The sequence below is a fragment of the Crocodylus porosus genome, unplaced genomic scaffold (genome assembly GCF_001723895.1).
Source record: "Crocodylus porosus isolate Cpor-Errol unplaced genomic scaffold, CroPor_comp1, whole genome shotgun sequence".
Lineage (NCBI taxonomy): Eukaryota > Metazoa > Chordata > Crocodylia > Crocodylidae > Crocodylus > Crocodylus porosus.
The window spans coordinates 3,087,802-3,104,039 of NW_017728940.1; the positions used below are offsets into that span (position 1 = coordinate 3,087,802).

Sequence of the window (16,238 nt, forward strand, 5' to 3'; positions counted from 1 at the left end):
GGGGAGCTGTAGCAGGCAGAAACCCACTAATTTATGTACAAGCCATATCTGTAAGCTGGAGGACAATAAGCACAGGTTATGGGACTCTAGTCAGAGCCCCTCTGTGTTGCCTTCCCCTCACACGCCTATTTTGAGAGCAATGTTCCCCAGAGCATCCTGCCACAGGACCTCTCTGGGCACCTCCTGTTGCTCCCCCAGGCCAAGCTGAGGTTGCTCAACTGTTGCAGGGCGAGCCCAGGCCCTAGAGAGACAGGGAAGAGCCGACTGAGACCGGAGGGGTGGAGAAGGGCTGCTGCAGAAAGGGATGAGGCAGGAGGAGAAGGGGACCAAATGATTTTCCAAGTACGTCTGGCGCCCTGCAGAAGAAGGGGGTTGGGTCCTGGTGGCTAGGTGCTCAGAGAGGCCACTGTCCACCATGAACTACACAGCAAAGCTGCAGAGAAATGTAAAAACAGGCAGAGATTTTATTTCAATGTATTGGCAGGGCTGGAGCGGCACTAGCTGGGGCTTGAGCAGAGCCAGGTGATGCTCACGGGGACGTGGCCCCCGCAGTCTCTGTTCTCCCCGAGCACCCAGGGCAAGTGGACGCAAAGCCGCTCCATCCCATCCCCGGCTCGCGGCTGGGGAAAATGAGGCACAACACAACTGAAGGACTTGCCCAAGGGCATAAACAAAAATCAGTGGTGTGGCTGGGACACAAATACACCCGTCTACAGCCATCGGCGACAGCAAATGTGGGGTTCGGCCACAGGACCCAGCCGGGGCCCTTGGGTGCATCCACCTTCTCCCTGGGATGTCATGCCGGGGCTTGGTTCACCCAAAGCTTCTGCAGCGTTGAGGGGAAGAGAGCCCCTGGAGCCAAGATGGGTCCGTGCTGCAGCCCAAGGGCTGCACAGCCCCGTTCAAGCCCACCGCCACGTTCGTACGCACTCCTTTCCCTGGAGCTCCAGAATTACAAGCGCCCCACGTCCCTTCCGTGACTGCACAGGGGCCTTGAAGAAGCAAATCCTCTATCAGCCAACGCTGCGCCTGGGAGCGATCCTGGGGATCCCTCCCAGAGCCCCCAGACTGGCGGGGCAGGCCCCAGGGTGATGCCTGCCCTGGGCGGAGGACTCAAAAAGCCCGTGCCGTGCTCCAGGCCAACGAATGCAGCACCAGCAAGAGGGAGAGCGGCTTCCTCCCTCGTGCGCTGGATGTGAGGCAAGGTCTGCAGGCGGTTCCTGAAGGGGCTGGCATCACCCCAGATCTGCCCAGGGTCTGTGTTAGGGGGTTAGTGCAGCAGCAGCTCCCTGCGGGCTGGGTTCATCACTGAGCTGGACTGCAGTGCCTTCATCCTGGCCAAGCCTGTGAGCCCCCCATGCCTGGATCTCCTGGTAGACCTCCTGGTGCTCTTTCTTCCAGGTCTGGAACTTCTCCAAGGTCAGCTCCGTGTCGCCCAGGAGCTGATCCAGGACCTGCAGCTCGGCTTCTTTCGCCTGCAGAGGGGAAAGCGCGTTCCCCGCCGCTCAGTGCTCGTGCCTGGATATGGTCCAGCCCACACCCCACGGGCTGGATGGGCGAAGAACCTCTCTCGTCCTTCCCAGCCTCTGTCCCTGCTGCCCTCTTAGCCCCCCTGGCACAGACCAGATCCCCCCCGACGGAGAAGCTGCTACTAGAGGCGCACGTGCTGAGTAAGGCTGGAAGGAGTCATAATGCGTCGTGAACAGCCAAGAAGGCTTGCTCAGTTTTAGGGGTGCCTTCCACATAGAAATGACAATGCAGTAAAGGCCTAGTGCCATTTGACTGAGGACAAAGCTGCCTGTATAACCCACGGGCCTCCTTCAATGGCTTCAGCCAGCCCCTGCCCCAACCCCGCTGACCTTGAGCGTGCTCTGCAGAGCCCGGACCAGGTGCACCTTCTCGTTTATGTGGGGGTTGGCGTTGCGCTTGATGAAGGACCGGCGGTACTGCTCGTGGGTGAGGAACTGCTGCCGGCCGATCAGCGACACGCCGCCTTGCTTCAGACACTCGATCAGGGACTCCAGGTCTTCATTAGCAGCATCTGCACTGGGTGCAGGGGGGGAAGCCCCTGCCCTCCCAACACACACACAGGAGATAAGCTCCACAGCAGCGCAGGGGGACTCAGGGGGTTACACGGCACCTGCTTTGGGGACAGATCCTGAGGATGCCAGCCTCCACGAGGCCAGACACGGCCCAGGCTGTGCCAGACAGTCCAACACCAAACAGCTGGCAAACCCAGGCTGGACTCTGGGAAGGCCCAAGTTGAACTTGGAGGATAGAGCAGGGAGGACAGGGTCCCAGTAACAGAGGAGCCCTAATGCAGCACCCCAGGCAGCTGAAGCATGAAGAGAAAAGACTGGCCGGGAAGGGGTGATGGGGACCCCAAGCCGGAGCAATGGTCAGCACAGGATGGGTGGAGGCCGGACTTACCCAGGGGGGAGCGGGGTGCGGCGCTGCTGGGGCTGCCCAGAGGGCTCCCCGCCGGCCTGGGGGAGCTGCTGCTGCTCCGCGCTGCGGGGAGGGGCTGGGGTCTCTCCAGGGTGCGCGGCAGCTCCCGGCGCTTTGGCTGTGGAAGACGACAATGCCCGATTACCGCCGAGGGGAGCAGCAAGGAGGCTCCCATCCCAAGGAGCCCGGGGGAGGTTGGAGCCCTTGCACCCCAAAAACCATGCAACAGAAAAAGGCAACAGCCCTGCACAAAGCGGGGTGCCCCCCAGCTCCGCCCCCCCGCCAGTGACACTGTCCTGCTGCCAACACTCACTGGCTCAGAGCTGGGCCTGGGGGAGTCGTCGTCGGGGTCCTCAGCCTCTGTCTCGCTGTAGCAGTCTGGTGAGGGAGACAGAGAGGGATCAGCCAGCCTGGGGCCAAGAACGTCACCCTTCTCTTGGGGTTGAAAGGGGCAAGCCTCACCCAGCCCCAGTGTACGGCCACTGTCCACAATGGGGGGCAGTGGGCAGAGCCTCGTGGCACCCCGAGCTGGGATCTAACCACTGGACCTCATTGCTTCTCATCCACCACTGATGCTGGAGGGAGTCTGGCCACAGATGCCTGGCAGGGGTGAGGTCCAGGCCAGGAAGGGGAGCGGGAAAGGGCCCACCGGGCTCCTACCTTCCTCTCTGTGCGGTAGCGACTGGTGAGCCAGGTTGTATTTGGTCTTGGCGGCTATCAGGCGACTCACCCACCTAGGACGGCGAGCGGAGCGGCTACTCTCCCAGCCGGCAGATACCCCCTCCCAGCAGCCCCCCGGGGGGTGGGAGAAGCCAGCCCTGCCCCACGCGCCCCTGCCCAGCCTTCCTATGGGCCACTGGGGAGCAAGTGCGCAACCCCCCCTCTACCCTCGCCACCCGCCCAGCTGGGTGCCCGAACCCCTGTCCTGCAGCCGCCGGGCAGCGCTGCGGGGCTGCCAGCAGGACATTGCCCTGGAGCCCCGTCCGCAGTCACGTCCAGGTCGCTGGTTGTGATCTCTGCAGATCGCTGCTGGGTATCGCCCAACGTCTGGGCTGGGACAGCCTGGCTCTGCCCCACCTGGTTACTCACATGCTCAGGTCTGACAGGGTCTCGGCCGCAAACACGAAGGGCTTGTACTTCTCGTGGGACAGCTGGAAGACACTGGAAGCACAAAATGCAGCCGTTTCCTCCACCGTCCCGCCAGGACCACCCCAAAGCACCCCCTGCCCTCCCACCGTATCTGGGCTCCAGCACAATGTGCCCAGCGTGTGCCCACCCCGTGCCCGCTCCTCGTAGCACTCCAAGTTCAGCTCCCCCTCCATGTTCACCCAACTGAGACAAGGACCAGCGCTTGCCCAGCTGCGCGGCAGTCCTGAAACGCCCAGACAGCGCCTTCAGCTGGGACGGGAGCCCTTGATTACCCCCAGCTGAGGCTCTGGCCCCGCTGCTCCACCCCAGGGGCAGATCCCCGCTGGCGCAGTCACACCCCGCTTTCATAGTTTCATAGTTTCTAGGGTCAGAAGGGACCTGAGCAGATCATCTAGTCCGACCCCCTGCCATGGCAGGAAAGAGTACTGGGGTCAAATGACCCCAGCAAGGTGTTCATCTAACCGCCTCTTAAACACCTCCGGGGTAGGAGCCTGCTTTGACTCCTGCTGCACCCACAGTCTAAAACCAGCTGCCTGGCAGGGGCCGCAGCACTTCATTCAGGCGGCAGTGAGGGCTCATCATCATCTACCCAATTCCTTCTAAACTCTCCATCCCACAGGTGTTAAGGACCCCCTCTGCTTCGTAATAGTACTGATATTCCACGAATTGAGCTGCCCTTTCTTCTGTGAGATGATCCTGGTCACAGAGCTCCTATTTCACAGACCCGCCGGCTGTTTTTACCCTTGTTCCAATAAAGTTATACTTGTTTTTGGTCCGATCTTAAACTAAATAATGGAGCCCAGGGGCCCTGGTACACTAGTAAAGCTTCTAGTTTCTTTCTATCTGAAGGAAAATATGTGCTGCGGTATATGGGGAGGGTGCACCTCCCTTTTCAACACCCTGGATCCACCCATGCTTAGCTTCTGCTGGGGAAACTGGGCCTGGAGTACATCCAGGAGTGGCTTGGCACAAACTGCAGCCATGGCCCACCCCACAGTCACCAGTGCCAGGGACTGAGGTGCCACCCACGCTCCTTGCCAGGTGGAGGTTTGCCCCGGCAAGCCAGGCCTCTTGTCCCCCATCTCCCCAACTCACTATTTTTTTTTCAGCTCCCTCGTGCTTTCCAAGTTGTAAGTGGCCACATTGATCAGGCCCGCAGCTTTCTCGTCCTGCGGGGAGGATACAACAGACGCATCAGGCACGGCTTTGCCCGCTGCCGTTTGTGGGAAGAAGCAAGATCTGTTGAGCCGTGGGACGCTGCGTGGAGCTCCACGGCCACAGGCCAAAGACTCAAGTGTTCAGGGACTGTCACAGCGTCCTCAAGATGGGGGTGGTGGAGCCAAAGGAACAGGACATAGGAGGCAAGAATTGCCTGCCAAGGCTGCTGCAACATGCCTGTTATATTTGCACCCTGCTCTTGATGCGTCACCTCTGAGCACGTGCCACCAAGTCACTTGTGTCTATGGCCCAAGTGGGACTGCCAGGTGGGAGGACTGCAGCCAGGAACACAGGTGCCTCCCAAGCTGCCTGCGGGTCCGTGCATCCCATGAGGTCGGGGCACAGGGAGCTGTAACGCATCTCTGCATGCCCCTGCCTCCCTCCCCAACCCCGGCTGCAGCACCAGGCCTGACTCACCTGGGGGTGGTTGTACCAGTAGAGTGAATGGCCCTTGAGCACGAACCAGCACCGCTTCCACTTCTGGGCCATGAAGCCCGCGTGGTCCTTCTTCTTCAGGAGCCAGCCATCACAGTCCACCCGGCCCAGGTCCCGGCACGAGACCCGCCGGCGGCTCAGCCTGGTCGCCACTCCTGCGCATGGGAGGGAGAGGGGAGCGTGTAGGCTGGGGCTACCTGGTCGGCTGTGCCCCCGTCCCTTGGCTCAGTGGCTATGTTTGGGGAGGGGCGGGGGGGATGCGATAGGGCTTGCGCGACCACCCTGGCATCAATGCTCCGGTCACGTGCAACAAGAAAAGGTAATAAGTTTGCTAGTCCTCAGCCTAGTCCCAGTGGGGACATGGCCCCTATTTCAAGACCCACTCCCAGACTGTCCCAGATGGGGAACGAGCTGCGGTACGCCGTGCGGGGTCTTCCAGCCATGGACAGGGCACTGGGGAATCCCAGCCCTTGCCCTCCTTTCCCTGCTCCTGGCCACGTAGCCCAGACCCAGGCAGGCCCCAAGAGGGGCTCAGGCCCCAGGACACAGCTCAGCGTGGCCGGAAGCGGGGAGAAGCCCAGTCTCCTGGTCACGCTGGGGCCTGGGAAGGCCTCTCCCTTCCAGCCCCCAAGGGAAGGACGGCGCCACTCACCTTTCTGCTTGCGGCGACCCTCCGGGCTGCCCTGCAGGGGACAAAGGGGACCCGTGGTTAGATGCACCCTGGCCGTGAACAGCACTTTCACGGTATCTGTGACGCAGGGGGGCAGCAGGGCTCCCCCAGCACTGGTCTCTTGCTCAAAAGTATTTGGAAAACCCACCCCAAAGGGACGGGACGGGACGGGACTCCTGTTCCAGCCTGCTTCAGTCACCCTGCAGCGGTGAGGTCCACCGGTTCGATGCCTCCCACGCAGCCCCCGTTTCCCTGCATCTCCCCCACAGACACCAGCCACCGCATGGCTAGGCTCGTACTTCTGAGTGGAGCTGCTTGGTCTCTCGGAGCTGGGACCAGAGGCTCCACTTCTCCACCTGTCCACACGCTGCTCCTGGGCTCATCCCAGGGCCCCTGGCAGCTTGGGCCCAGCATCTCAGCCCCTCGGCAGACCCGAGGACAGGGTCCCCCTGCACGCCGGCAGCCTTTTCTCTCCAAAGAAGCCAAGAGCCTGCCCGCTCTCACCTGGCTTGGCTGGTCGGAGGGTTCGAGGCCCGGACTCCTGCCTCCGCTCCTGTTCCCTGGGGATCCCGGGGGCCCCAGGTCCAGGGCCAAAGTGCTGGGTCTGGCTGGGGAGAGGGCACCCTCCAGGTCTGTCCCCACAGCTGTGCTCTCTGCCACAGATGCTCCTGCAAAGACCAAGCCATCAAGGCAGAGCCAGGCAGCTCCTGGGACATCGCGCTGGGGCAATGGGCCAGGTTGTCTGCTCAGGGAAGCTGGCGTGGCACCAGAGCCTGCACTATAAAGCAAGTGCCATTGACCCCACGGCTCCAGGCAGGAGTGCCAGAGATGGAGAACATCAGCCACGCTGAATTGCTCCAATCTGAGCACATGTCCCCACCCTCCTTTCCCTTTAGGACCCCACCCCGGGGGGGGAAGCCTGCCCCCACACCCGTGGGGCATGCCCACCTGCCCCACACAGCACAGGGTCTTCCCGGAGCCCCTGGGCCAGCTCCAGCTTCGCACGACAGGCGTGAAATGGAGCCTGGAGCTCGGGGGGCCTTGCCAAGTGCCCCACAGTGAGTCAGACAGAAGCAGCATCCCCATCCTGGGTGCAGACTGTGCCCCGCAGCTCCCAGCGGCCCCGTCGCTACCTACGTCAGCGGCACAGCACAGGCCCGGCAGGGAAGAGCCGAGTCAGCCACGGGCTTTGCCCAGCAGTTGCCTCATTGCCGCGTGCAGAGCACCCCAACAGGGGAAGCCTCTGATCCAGCCCGGAGCGGCACCGTGTTCCTACCTTCCTCACCGGGGTGCCCGACAAGGTCCCCTGCGTCCTCTTCCGGGTGGTGCAGGGCCAGCCCCTCCTCGCCGTCAGCAGTGGTTCCCGACGCAGAGTCTGGCCCCGGCTCCTGGCTGGCCGTCACGCTTGAGGAGAGAAGGAGCCTTTGAACAGCACTCACCGGGCACAGCTGCCCCTCGGTGCGTTTGCTATTAACCAGGATCGCGCCGCCCCGCCAGCCCTGGCTGCAGGGGCGTGAGGGGGAGCCAGCCACCGCGCTCAGGCACTTGCTTGCCGGGACGCTAAGCGACTCTGCAGGAACTCCTCGCTCTGCCCCGCAGACCACAGCAGGTTCTGCAGAAGCCTCCCATGCACGGAGCTTCCCCGGGTCGCAAAGGGAACAGTGCCAAGGAAACAGGAAGGTCCACAAAAGCCAGGCCACGTGGCAGGAACCTGGGGAACGTGTGGGGCTGCTCCTTGCCAGCGAGCCCAGGACCCGGGGGCACTGCCACAATAAGGGTTTCCATAGATTACAGCGTCGGAAGCAGCATCGCATCCGACCCCCTGCCCGAGGACCAAGGTCAGATGGCCCCAGCCAGGTGACCATCAAGCCTCCTCTTGAAGACCTCCAAGCTAGGTGGTAGCACCACCTCTCGTGGAAGCCCGTTCCAGACTCCGGCCACCCTCACTGGAAAAAAATTCTTCCTAATGTCTGACCTAAATCTACCCTCTAGTAGTTTGCACCCGTTATTCCTAGTTACTGCCTGGGGCGCTCTGGCAAGCAGCGCAAGGAGGGCCAGCCGCCCATCGGCCGCGTGGGGCCAGGGGAGGCACCAGCAAAACACGCCTCTAGCACCTGTTAGGCTCCAAGCTCTGTAGCTTCCCGGGGCAGGAGAAGACGCAAAGACGGCAGAACCCGCTGACAGACACAAACTCGTCCTCGCACGTTCGATGCCCGTGAGCCAGCAGCACGACGCCCTTTCAGACACCACTTCTAGGCTCTTACCTGCAGGGCAGGCAGACCGAGGTGCTGGGGGGGTCATTGCTTTTGGAGCCCGAAGAGTCTGCCGCGTCGGGGAAGCTTTCCAGGGCCTGCGAAGAGCCGGCGGTGAGCTCCCCGCCATGCGCTGCACTGCCACGACCCCCCGCCCCCGCGGCGCCGGTGCCTCGCTAGGGCTTTTGGAGCATTGACCCGGCGGCATCTGAGCATCAAGCCAGCCGCAAACCCCCGGGTGCTTCACAGCGTCACAGCGCCCGGTTGGGCTGCGCTGGGCCGGGCCAGTTGCTGCTGGCGTGACCCAGTGGCTGAAGCCTGGGCCCTCCGGCTGTGGATGTGGGGGCTCCTGGCCCCACTCACCTGGGATGGAGGAGACCCCAGGAAGCTTAGGGGGATCCTCTTCAGCACCAAAGTCACCTGGCTCGGCTTTTCGAGGAGTTTCTTAGCCAGATTCCTCCGGGTCCAGCCCACCTGCGCGGGAGTTAGCGGGTCAGGGCCAGTCGCCTGCACAGGGTCCGCTCCCCCACCAGTTTCTCGGCCGGCTGCTTGTAGCAGGAGGTCCCAGTCCTCCCGCTCCGGGCCAGCCCCTCGCAGGGGCATCTGGAGTCACCTTTGGATCCCCAGGTGGGCCAGCTGGCTCTGGAGCGAGAGCACCCCAGGACCCGGGTGACTCTGGACCACGAGTCAATGCTCATCCTGCACGCCCAAGTCACCCAACTGATGGGGGTCCTGGCACAGATCCACGCCGTGCGGGGGAATCCGGAGCCAACAGACCCACGGGACGTGGCCCCTTCTCCCTCACGGGGGGACCAGACAGGGGGTGTCCCGCATACGACCCCGTCGCAAGGCCATCACAGTGCTGACCCGCGCCCCGTTCTCCTCTCCTGGGCTGGGCGCCTGGCCACACTACGTCTCCCACGACCACGGTGCACCCCGGGACATATAGGCTGCCAGGAGAAGGGGAAGCCAGAGGCATCCAAACCGCAGCTCCCGCAAGGCAGCATCCCGGGTCAACATGGTTTTAACCTGGCGCCCCGCTGGAGAGCAACTCCTCTCCCCAGGGAGCAGCATCGCCCCTGCGCAGGGAGCCCTGTGCTAGGGAGGCCACTCCTGCCAGCCCCGGGTAGTTTAGGGAGCTCTTATCTGCTGTTTGCAAAGCAGGTGGAGAGCTCAGCCGAGTCCCTGATATTCATTTTCCAAGGGACGAGCTGCAAAGTAATAAAAGTCGGGCTCCCCTCCCGGCTGCAGCCCGTGTCTCGTGCCAGGAGAGGAAGGGGACGGAGCTGCAGCCGCGCCGCCAGGCCAGCACCAAAAATGTGCATCGCGGCGTCTGTCCCGGGGCCGTCTTCCCCTCCTTCAAAGGACAGCTCCCGTTTACACAGAAGTTAAACAGTAACCGGCCTCCCTGGTATTCTGCTCAGGCCCCGTCTGCTCCTCTCCCGGGCCTGAGAAAGGGCGCCGTGTGCCCCAGCGCTCGTCTCATCTCCCTCCCAGCTACACAGCTGCCCTGATAAAGGATGCTGCCAAGAGCCCCGCGCCCGCGCCGGGGACGGGGGGAGCGCAGAGGCTCTGGAGCAACCTTGTGACGTTCGTTTCCCCACCCGAGGAAGCGGGGGCCAGGGAGACGGACCCAGGAAGAGCGCCAGCCCCAGCCGCTGCAGGAGCCGGAGATCTCCCAGCAACGCCGAGCCCGGCAGCAGAGCCGACCCAGGCTCTTGCCCCACGGGACCCCCCGGGCCTCGGGTAAGGAGGAAGTCACAGCCCTTGGCACCTTCCCCCCGGGCTCTTGCAGGGCTCGGTGACCCCGATCTCACGGGGCCTGGCGCAGAGGCAAGAAGCAGCCCGACCCCGTCTCCTGCTCGGGGTTGCCTCGCGCAGAACAAGCCCAACCAGGGAGGTGGCCCCCGTCTACGGACAGACCCCGGCCCCGCCGTGGACCCACTCGACTCGCCCACACCCTGGGCCGACTCCTGGCTGCTTGGAACCAGATGCAGGCTCACCAGGCGCCTGCCCCGATCGCAGCCCCCGCAGGCTCGCCCGCCCAGGCCCGGGGGGCGCGTGCACTTACCACCACCTGGTCGTCCACTTGCACTAGCTCATCCCCCGGCAGGATCTGCCTGCCGTCCTCCGCCGGAGACTAGAAGAGAGACGAGGGCAAGACTCAAGAGCCCGGGGGATCCAGAGCCACTTGCACTGCAGCCTAATCGGGCCTAAGGAGATTTCTCGCTGGCGTAAGCTCGAGGGGAAAAGGGATTAACTATTAACCCACTGGCCTGACCTTTTGGGCAATGCAGCTGGCCGCAGGCAGGAGAGGAATGAAGGACGGGGCCGGCTGGAGCCGGGGGCCAGGGGGGCACATGCAGCTCGCCTCGGCCGCGGCTGCAGCAGGGTCGCAGTCGGGCTGGGCTCTCCCGGCTCGGGCGCTAATAAGCCCAAGGGACCGGGCCTGCCAGGTCGCAGCTGGGACCACGCGAGGTGGGAGGGTGTGGGGGGCCGACTCTAGCCGTGCGTTACGCCCTCGCTCCCGGGGTGGGGGGACCAGCCAGCCGGGTCCGACGCGGCCTCCACCCCCGCGTCTCTGCGCGCGCGCGCTCACCTCGCTGCCGGTCCCCGAGATGAAGTGAAGGCCGGAGCTGGTGGACTTGATCTCGATGCCCTGCGGAGATGGAGACGCACGGGGTTCAGGGCCGCCGGACCCGGTGCCGAGGCGGCCCCCCATCCCCGGCCCGGGGGGAGAGACGGAGGAGCCGACTCACCAGGCTGTCGTCGGGCGGCGCCGGGTCCAGCACCACGCTCTCCAGCACGGCCGTCCGGTCCAGGAGAGACGTGGGGCTGCAGCTCAGGATGCTCTCGCAGATGCCCACGACGTGCCTGCACTGGAGCGCGGGACAGGGTCAGCCCGGCTTCTGCAGGGTCAGCCCTCGCCCCTGCCCAGATCTGCTCGGCCCCGCGCCTGGGGCTGTACTTACGATCAGCAGGACCTGGTTCCCTCTCTCGGACACTCTGCGGTCCTGGAAGGACAGGAGCAATTAGGCCAGCTGCGTCCTTCCTGCCCGAGCCTCGGCCCAGAGCCTGGCAGCGTGGAGCCATCTCCGCCTGGGCCAGCTTCCCCGGTCATTCCCGGACCGGGAATTCTTCCCAAGCCCCGGCCGCGCCACCGCGGGGGCAAGAGCTGGGACCTGCCATGTGTAAAGCACGCCCAGCGCCCTGGCAGGCTCCAAACGCTCGCGGGAACGAAGATTTCACTGCACCTAGAGCCGGACTCACCCCCCGGCCTGATCAGGCTCCAGGACAGGGACCGGCATTGCAGCAAGCCCTGGGGACCCCAGTCACCCTCCCGCACGCACGCCTGCAGGTGCCCGGCTACCCCCGCTCCCCGGGAGCCAGCGTGCGAGGAGGGAGGATGGGGTGATCCCACGCCCCCCACCCCGAGGGCAGAGGCGACGCCAGACAGCCACAGGCTGTCTAATCTCTGCCGCTCACCCACGTGCCCGCTGGCGCCTAACCCCCACCCCCGGAGGCAGCAGGGCCGCCCGCGCCTGATCCTGCCGGCAGCCGAGGAGCTGTCAGAGAAACTGCCCCCAGCACGGGCCTGACTCCCCGGGGCTCCAGATCAGGCCTGGGGCTAAATGGCAAGCCCCTGACCTTCCCTAGGAGATGAGGGACTCAGGCAAGAGGGGAAAGCCCCCGAGGAGGCGTGGAGGACCCTCCGCAGCTCCCCGCATCCACCTCTGGCCCGGGATGAAGGCTTTCCCCTGGGCAGGCGGGTCTGCCCGGGTACAAGGTGCCAGGCAAGTCCTGCTCCCACCCAAGGTGGCCCCAAGGGCTGGATCCCGGACGGGGAAGGAATCGTCCCCCAGCCCTCCCGACTCAGCCCCTGGAGAAAAGCCGGCCGGGGCAGCCTGGGGAACGGCCTCCCTTCCACTGCCTGCCCGGGACGTGGCTGCACGCCACAGGTGACCGGTGGGCTCAGACCTGCTCCCTCACCCCCTTCGCCAAGCCGCAGAGGCCTCCCCAGAGTCCCGGCGGACCCCCGCGCCTCCTCGCTCCCTCCCCTCCTGGGCGTCCCGGACCTCCACGAAGCCTCCTGCCCCCCGGACGCCCCGCGGCACCGGAGCCCCCGTCGCTCGGCGGGGCGCGCCCTGCGGTCCCCGGGCAGAGCCTCGCTGAAAGCCGAGCTGCCCCAGCCCCAGGCCCGATCCCAGAGCATGATTCACAAGGTTATATAAAGAACCACGGCTTCTCCCCCCGCCCGCCCCTCTTTCAGGCTGTTTATCTCCCGCTTCCGGCTTCCTTCCTCGGCCGTTCTCCAGTCCCTTCCCTTCCCCGGGTGACCACAGCCCCGTCCCCAGCCCCTTCCTCCTGGCTGTCCCCCAGTCCCCTGGGCTCCTGGCCAGCACCACCGCCTTGCTGCAAGGCCGAGGGGTCGGGACACCGGGCTCCGCTCCAGGGCAAGCTCGTGGATGCTTCCCGGGACTGTGACCCAGAGCCATCACGGGGGTTTCCAGATTCCCCCTGGGCTGCTCTGGGGGAGGGCTGGGGAGCTCCGGCCCGCTCGGGTACCCCGTCGGCCCCGCGCCCTCACCTTCCGCACGGCCTCGGCCAGCTCCGCGCACAGGGGGATGATGTCCCGGCTGGAGGAATAGTCGTGCAGGTGGGTGAAGAGGTACCTGCGAGGGGAGGAGAGAGCAGGACCCGCTGAAGCACGCAGGGATCCCGCAGCGCCGCGCGCACAGCCGGGGCCTGGCCGGGGGCACCGGGCCTGCCCTGGCCCGTGCGTTCGGGCATGGAGCCGAGGAATCCCCGCAGGCACGGTGCCCAGACCCGGCGGGCACGGCGAGACCACACCGGCGAGGTCGGGGGGAGATGGGGCACAGCCCACCCTTCCTTCTCCTCACAGGGACGCCCACAGCTTGGCCCCCAGCTGCTCTCAGCGCACAGACCCCCCTCGCCTGGCCCAGGCCTCCCCCCGCAGCTGGGGCAGCTGGCTGGTACCTGTTGAGCCACGAGAAGAGCCCCTTAGCTGCACCGACCAGCTCCACCACGCTGGCCAGGAGGTCCAGAGCGGGGGGCTCGGCCGCGTCCCCCGCATAGGCGGTCACCCTCTGGCTGCTCAGGACGAGGGCCTGGATGGTCCGAGCCACCCGCCGCAGCTTCATGGTCAGTGTTCGCAGGTTGGTGGTCTCCAGCTCGTAGTACTGGAGCGGGGGCGGAAAAGAGGGACAGCCCCGAGGGTCTCAGGGGGAAGGTCGGAGCCGGCCCTGCCTGGGCTGGGAGCTGCAGAGACCGCGCCACGCAGGGCAACTCTCGGGGCAGCCACCGTCCAGCCCAGCCCCTGCTGCCCCCAGGGGAGTCCTTCCCATTTCACAGATGCGGGCTGGAAGGTCGCTCCGGAGAGGACATCCAGTCAACCCCTGCCTGAAGCGGGAGCTTCCCTCTCCAAACCATCCCAGACAAACCCGCCATCTAGCAGCGGGACCCACTCCTTCGGGAGTTTTTCAACATCGGATCCGTCCCCCGCACCCCTCCACGTCCACCACCAGCCACCGTCCACAGGCGGCCCACAGCGACTGGCAGTCACCACCCCGAAAACCGAGGACGTCAAATAGGCCCACCATCTAGCCTCTCCATAAAACCACCGTCAGCCCTGACAGCGCCAGGCATCGCACCCGACCCTGCCACGGGCACAGCAGGGGCCTGCAATGCCCGACGTCCTGCTGCTCCAAAGGTATTAATACATGCTTGAGAGACCCCAGGCAGAGGCAAAGCACCCCCTCTCCCCCGTCCAAACTAGTCTGACTGGGGGAAATTCCTTCTGGACCCCAGACGTGGTGGCCATCTGACCCCGCGCAGAGGGACGCGACCCAGCAGCCAGGACCCTCCAGCTTTGGCAGGAGCACTGGCGCACCCATCACCTGGGCTGCACCCAGCCCCTGTGCCGTCCACCCCCGAGCCCCAGGGGCAAGCACACAGGGCAGGTGCCGCGGGGCTCCCGCTGCTCTGTGCAGAGGCTCGGGGAAGGGGCCTGGCTCCAGCTCCCGCCGTGCACTCACCAGCGCACAGAGCTGCTCCACGGCCTCCAGCAGCAGCTCCTGGTGGCCCATGCACCGCACGCCCAGGCTCTCCAGGCTGCGGTGGGACAGGCACAGCAAGTCCTGCCCGGTCAGGGTCCATGCCTCCCAGGGATACCGCTGCAGCCTCTCGTCCAGACCTGAGGCAGGAAAGGCGGTGAGGCCCCCAGTGCCCATCGCTACCCATGCCCTGGGCATCAGCCCCGCCCCGCCCCGCCGCGGCGTGTGCCCAGGGCCATCCAGCACCAGCGCCTTCACCCCAACCCCCTCAGCTCTTGGGGTGACCGACTGGCCTCTCCCCTGGGCCTTGTGCCAGAAGGCGGGGGAGCTGGGGCCGGAGACGCTGCAGGCAGGAGCGGGACGCTGCGGTAGCCCGTTCCCCGACCCCTACCAGCCCTCCGAGCACACCAGCCTCCACGAGGACGGCTCTCAGTCCTGCAGCATCCAGAGGGCACAGCCTGCCCCACGGCAGCTGGCTTTGGGCCCTGCACAGAGCCACGGAGCAGCCCCCGCTGGGGCCCCGAGCCTGACCCAGGTTATGGGCAGGGGGTGCACACGTCCTCTCCCCGATCCCGTCTCTACTCTGCATCCCACCCGTGTTAACGACCCTTTCTGCTTTTGAGCGGTCGTGACGTGCCACCCATCACGCTAGTCTTTTCTCCCCTACCCCACAGCCCTGCCGAGGGTGTCGAACTCCTTCCGACGAAGGCCTGCTGGTTTTTCATCGGGTCCTAGAGACCTCAGGCTGAAAGGGGCCCGCAGCTCCCCTAGTCCAACCCCCGGGCCCGAGGCAGGATTAGCCCCGTCCGAACCATCCGGTACAGCCTAGCAGCTGAGCTCTGCACCAGACAGCGTCGGCCCCGACAGCTCCTGGCATCACGCCCCAGCTTGCCACAGGCGAAGCCAGGCACAGCGCCCTGTGCGACGGGACAATGTCAGCGGGCGCTCAGCAGGTCCCGGGGAGAAGCAGAGGAAGCAAACCCCCCCCCAGACTGACCGGGGGGGAAACTCCTTCCCGCCCCCAGTGCAGCAGAGGGGCAAGACCCTCCAGCTTCGGTCCCAAGAGACGCCCTGGCCCAGCGCAGTCAAAGTCCCCAGCCCGGGCTGCCGCCAACACCCAGTGCCTCTGAAGGAAGCGTAACACTCCCTGGCGGGTGCGGGGGGAGCCCAGGAGCCTGGGAAATCCCCGCTGTCAGCCGTTTAGCCCAAAGCCCCCGGCCGGTCAGCGAAACCTTTCTTTCTGTCTCACGGGACAAAAGCGGGGGGTCCACGCGCCCCTTTCTCGCGGGACAAAAGCAGGCCCAGGTCCTCAGCACCGGGGCGGCGGTGGCGGGGGGCGAGCGAAGCCCGGGCGGTGCCAGGGCACCGACAGAGCGGGGTCACCGAGCCCCCGGGCTCCTGCACCGCCAGCACACCTGGCCGCGCCGTGCCCCCGGCCCCACCACCACGGCGGGGGCAGGCGCCAGCCCGCGCCCCCCGCTCCTGCCCCGAAGCCCCCCACCGGGCCCAGGGCCGCACTCACCCCGCAGCCACCGTGCCACCCGCGCCGGGCTCCAGGCGCCCACCGGCTCCATGGCCGGAAGAGCCCCGCCCGTCCCGGCCCCGCGCACCTGAGCCCGCAGGTACCTGCCAGGGGGCGGGGTTGGCGCAGCCGCCTGCCACTCAGCCAGGAAGCCCGCCCTGGACCGGGATTGGGGCCCTCCGCGGGGAGGGGCTGCGCTCGGGACAGCCGCCTCCCTCCTGCCCGGGCCGGGGGCTGAAACCAGCTGCAGGCGGGGGTCCTGAGCCCCCTCCCCACTCGGCCTCAGTGTTCCCACCTGTAAAATGGGCGGCCACAGGTGGCCGGAGCACGTGGGAACGGGCTGGAAGGGAGATCCAGAGGTCAGCTCTAGTCCAGCCCCCCCGGCAGTCTGTCCTGGACAAACCGTCATCTTCCAAACTGCACAAGAGGACGGTCGCCCCGATCCAGCACAGACCTCGCACCGACGGTGC

General features: G+C 65.6%; 1 protein-coding gene across 2 annotated transcripts; it reads right to left on the minus strand.

Moving 5' to 3' along the window:
* Positions 1–438: 438 nt before the first annotated feature.
* CNKSR1 (connector enhancer of kinase suppressor of Ras 1) lies at positions 439–15,865 on the minus strand. Of its 2 annotated transcripts, none has more exons than XM_019548009.1 (21): positions 15,769–15,865; positions 14,229–14,386; positions 13,171–13,373; positions 12,761–12,845; positions 11,145–11,186; positions 10,932–11,051; positions 10,772–10,831; positions 10,244–10,312; positions 8,536–8,646; positions 8,185–8,270; positions 7,206–7,324; positions 6,425–6,588; positions 5,903–5,933; positions 5,233–5,405; positions 4,693–4,766; positions 3,538–3,609; positions 3,109–3,182; positions 2,762–2,826; positions 2,431–2,566; positions 1,860–2,068; positions 439–1,475 (listed from the first exon to the last, which is right to left on the minus strand). In XM_019548009.1, exons 1-21 carry the CDS (start codon positions 15,818–15,820, stop codon positions 1,263–1,265), a joined length of 2,316 nt encoding a protein of 771 aa, XP_019403554.1. In that variant the 5' UTR covers positions 15,821–15,865; the 3' UTR covers positions 439–1,262. The 2 variants fall into 2 exon arrangements, with proteins under 2 accessions (XP_019403554.1, XP_019403553.1); XM_019548008.1 differs by having other exon boundaries at positions 7,197–7,324.
* Between the last annotated feature and the right edge of the window lie 373 nt (positions 15,866–16,238).

Bases quoted from the DNA above. Each gene is read 5' to 3' on its own strand.
- CNKSR1 (XM_019548008.1), bottom strand. From the start codon at position 15,820: ATGGAGCCGGTGGGCGCCTGGAGCCCGGCGCGGGTGGCACGGTGGCTG. The intron at 11,187-12,760 runs GTGAGGGCGCGG...CTGTCCTTCCAG, and splicing joins TGGCCGAGGCCGTGCGGAAG to GACCGCAGAGTGTCCGAGAG. The intron at 8,647-10,243 runs GTAAGTGCACGC...ACTCCCGCGCAG, and splicing joins AAGTGGACGACCAGGTGGTG to GTGGGCTGGACCCGGAGGAA.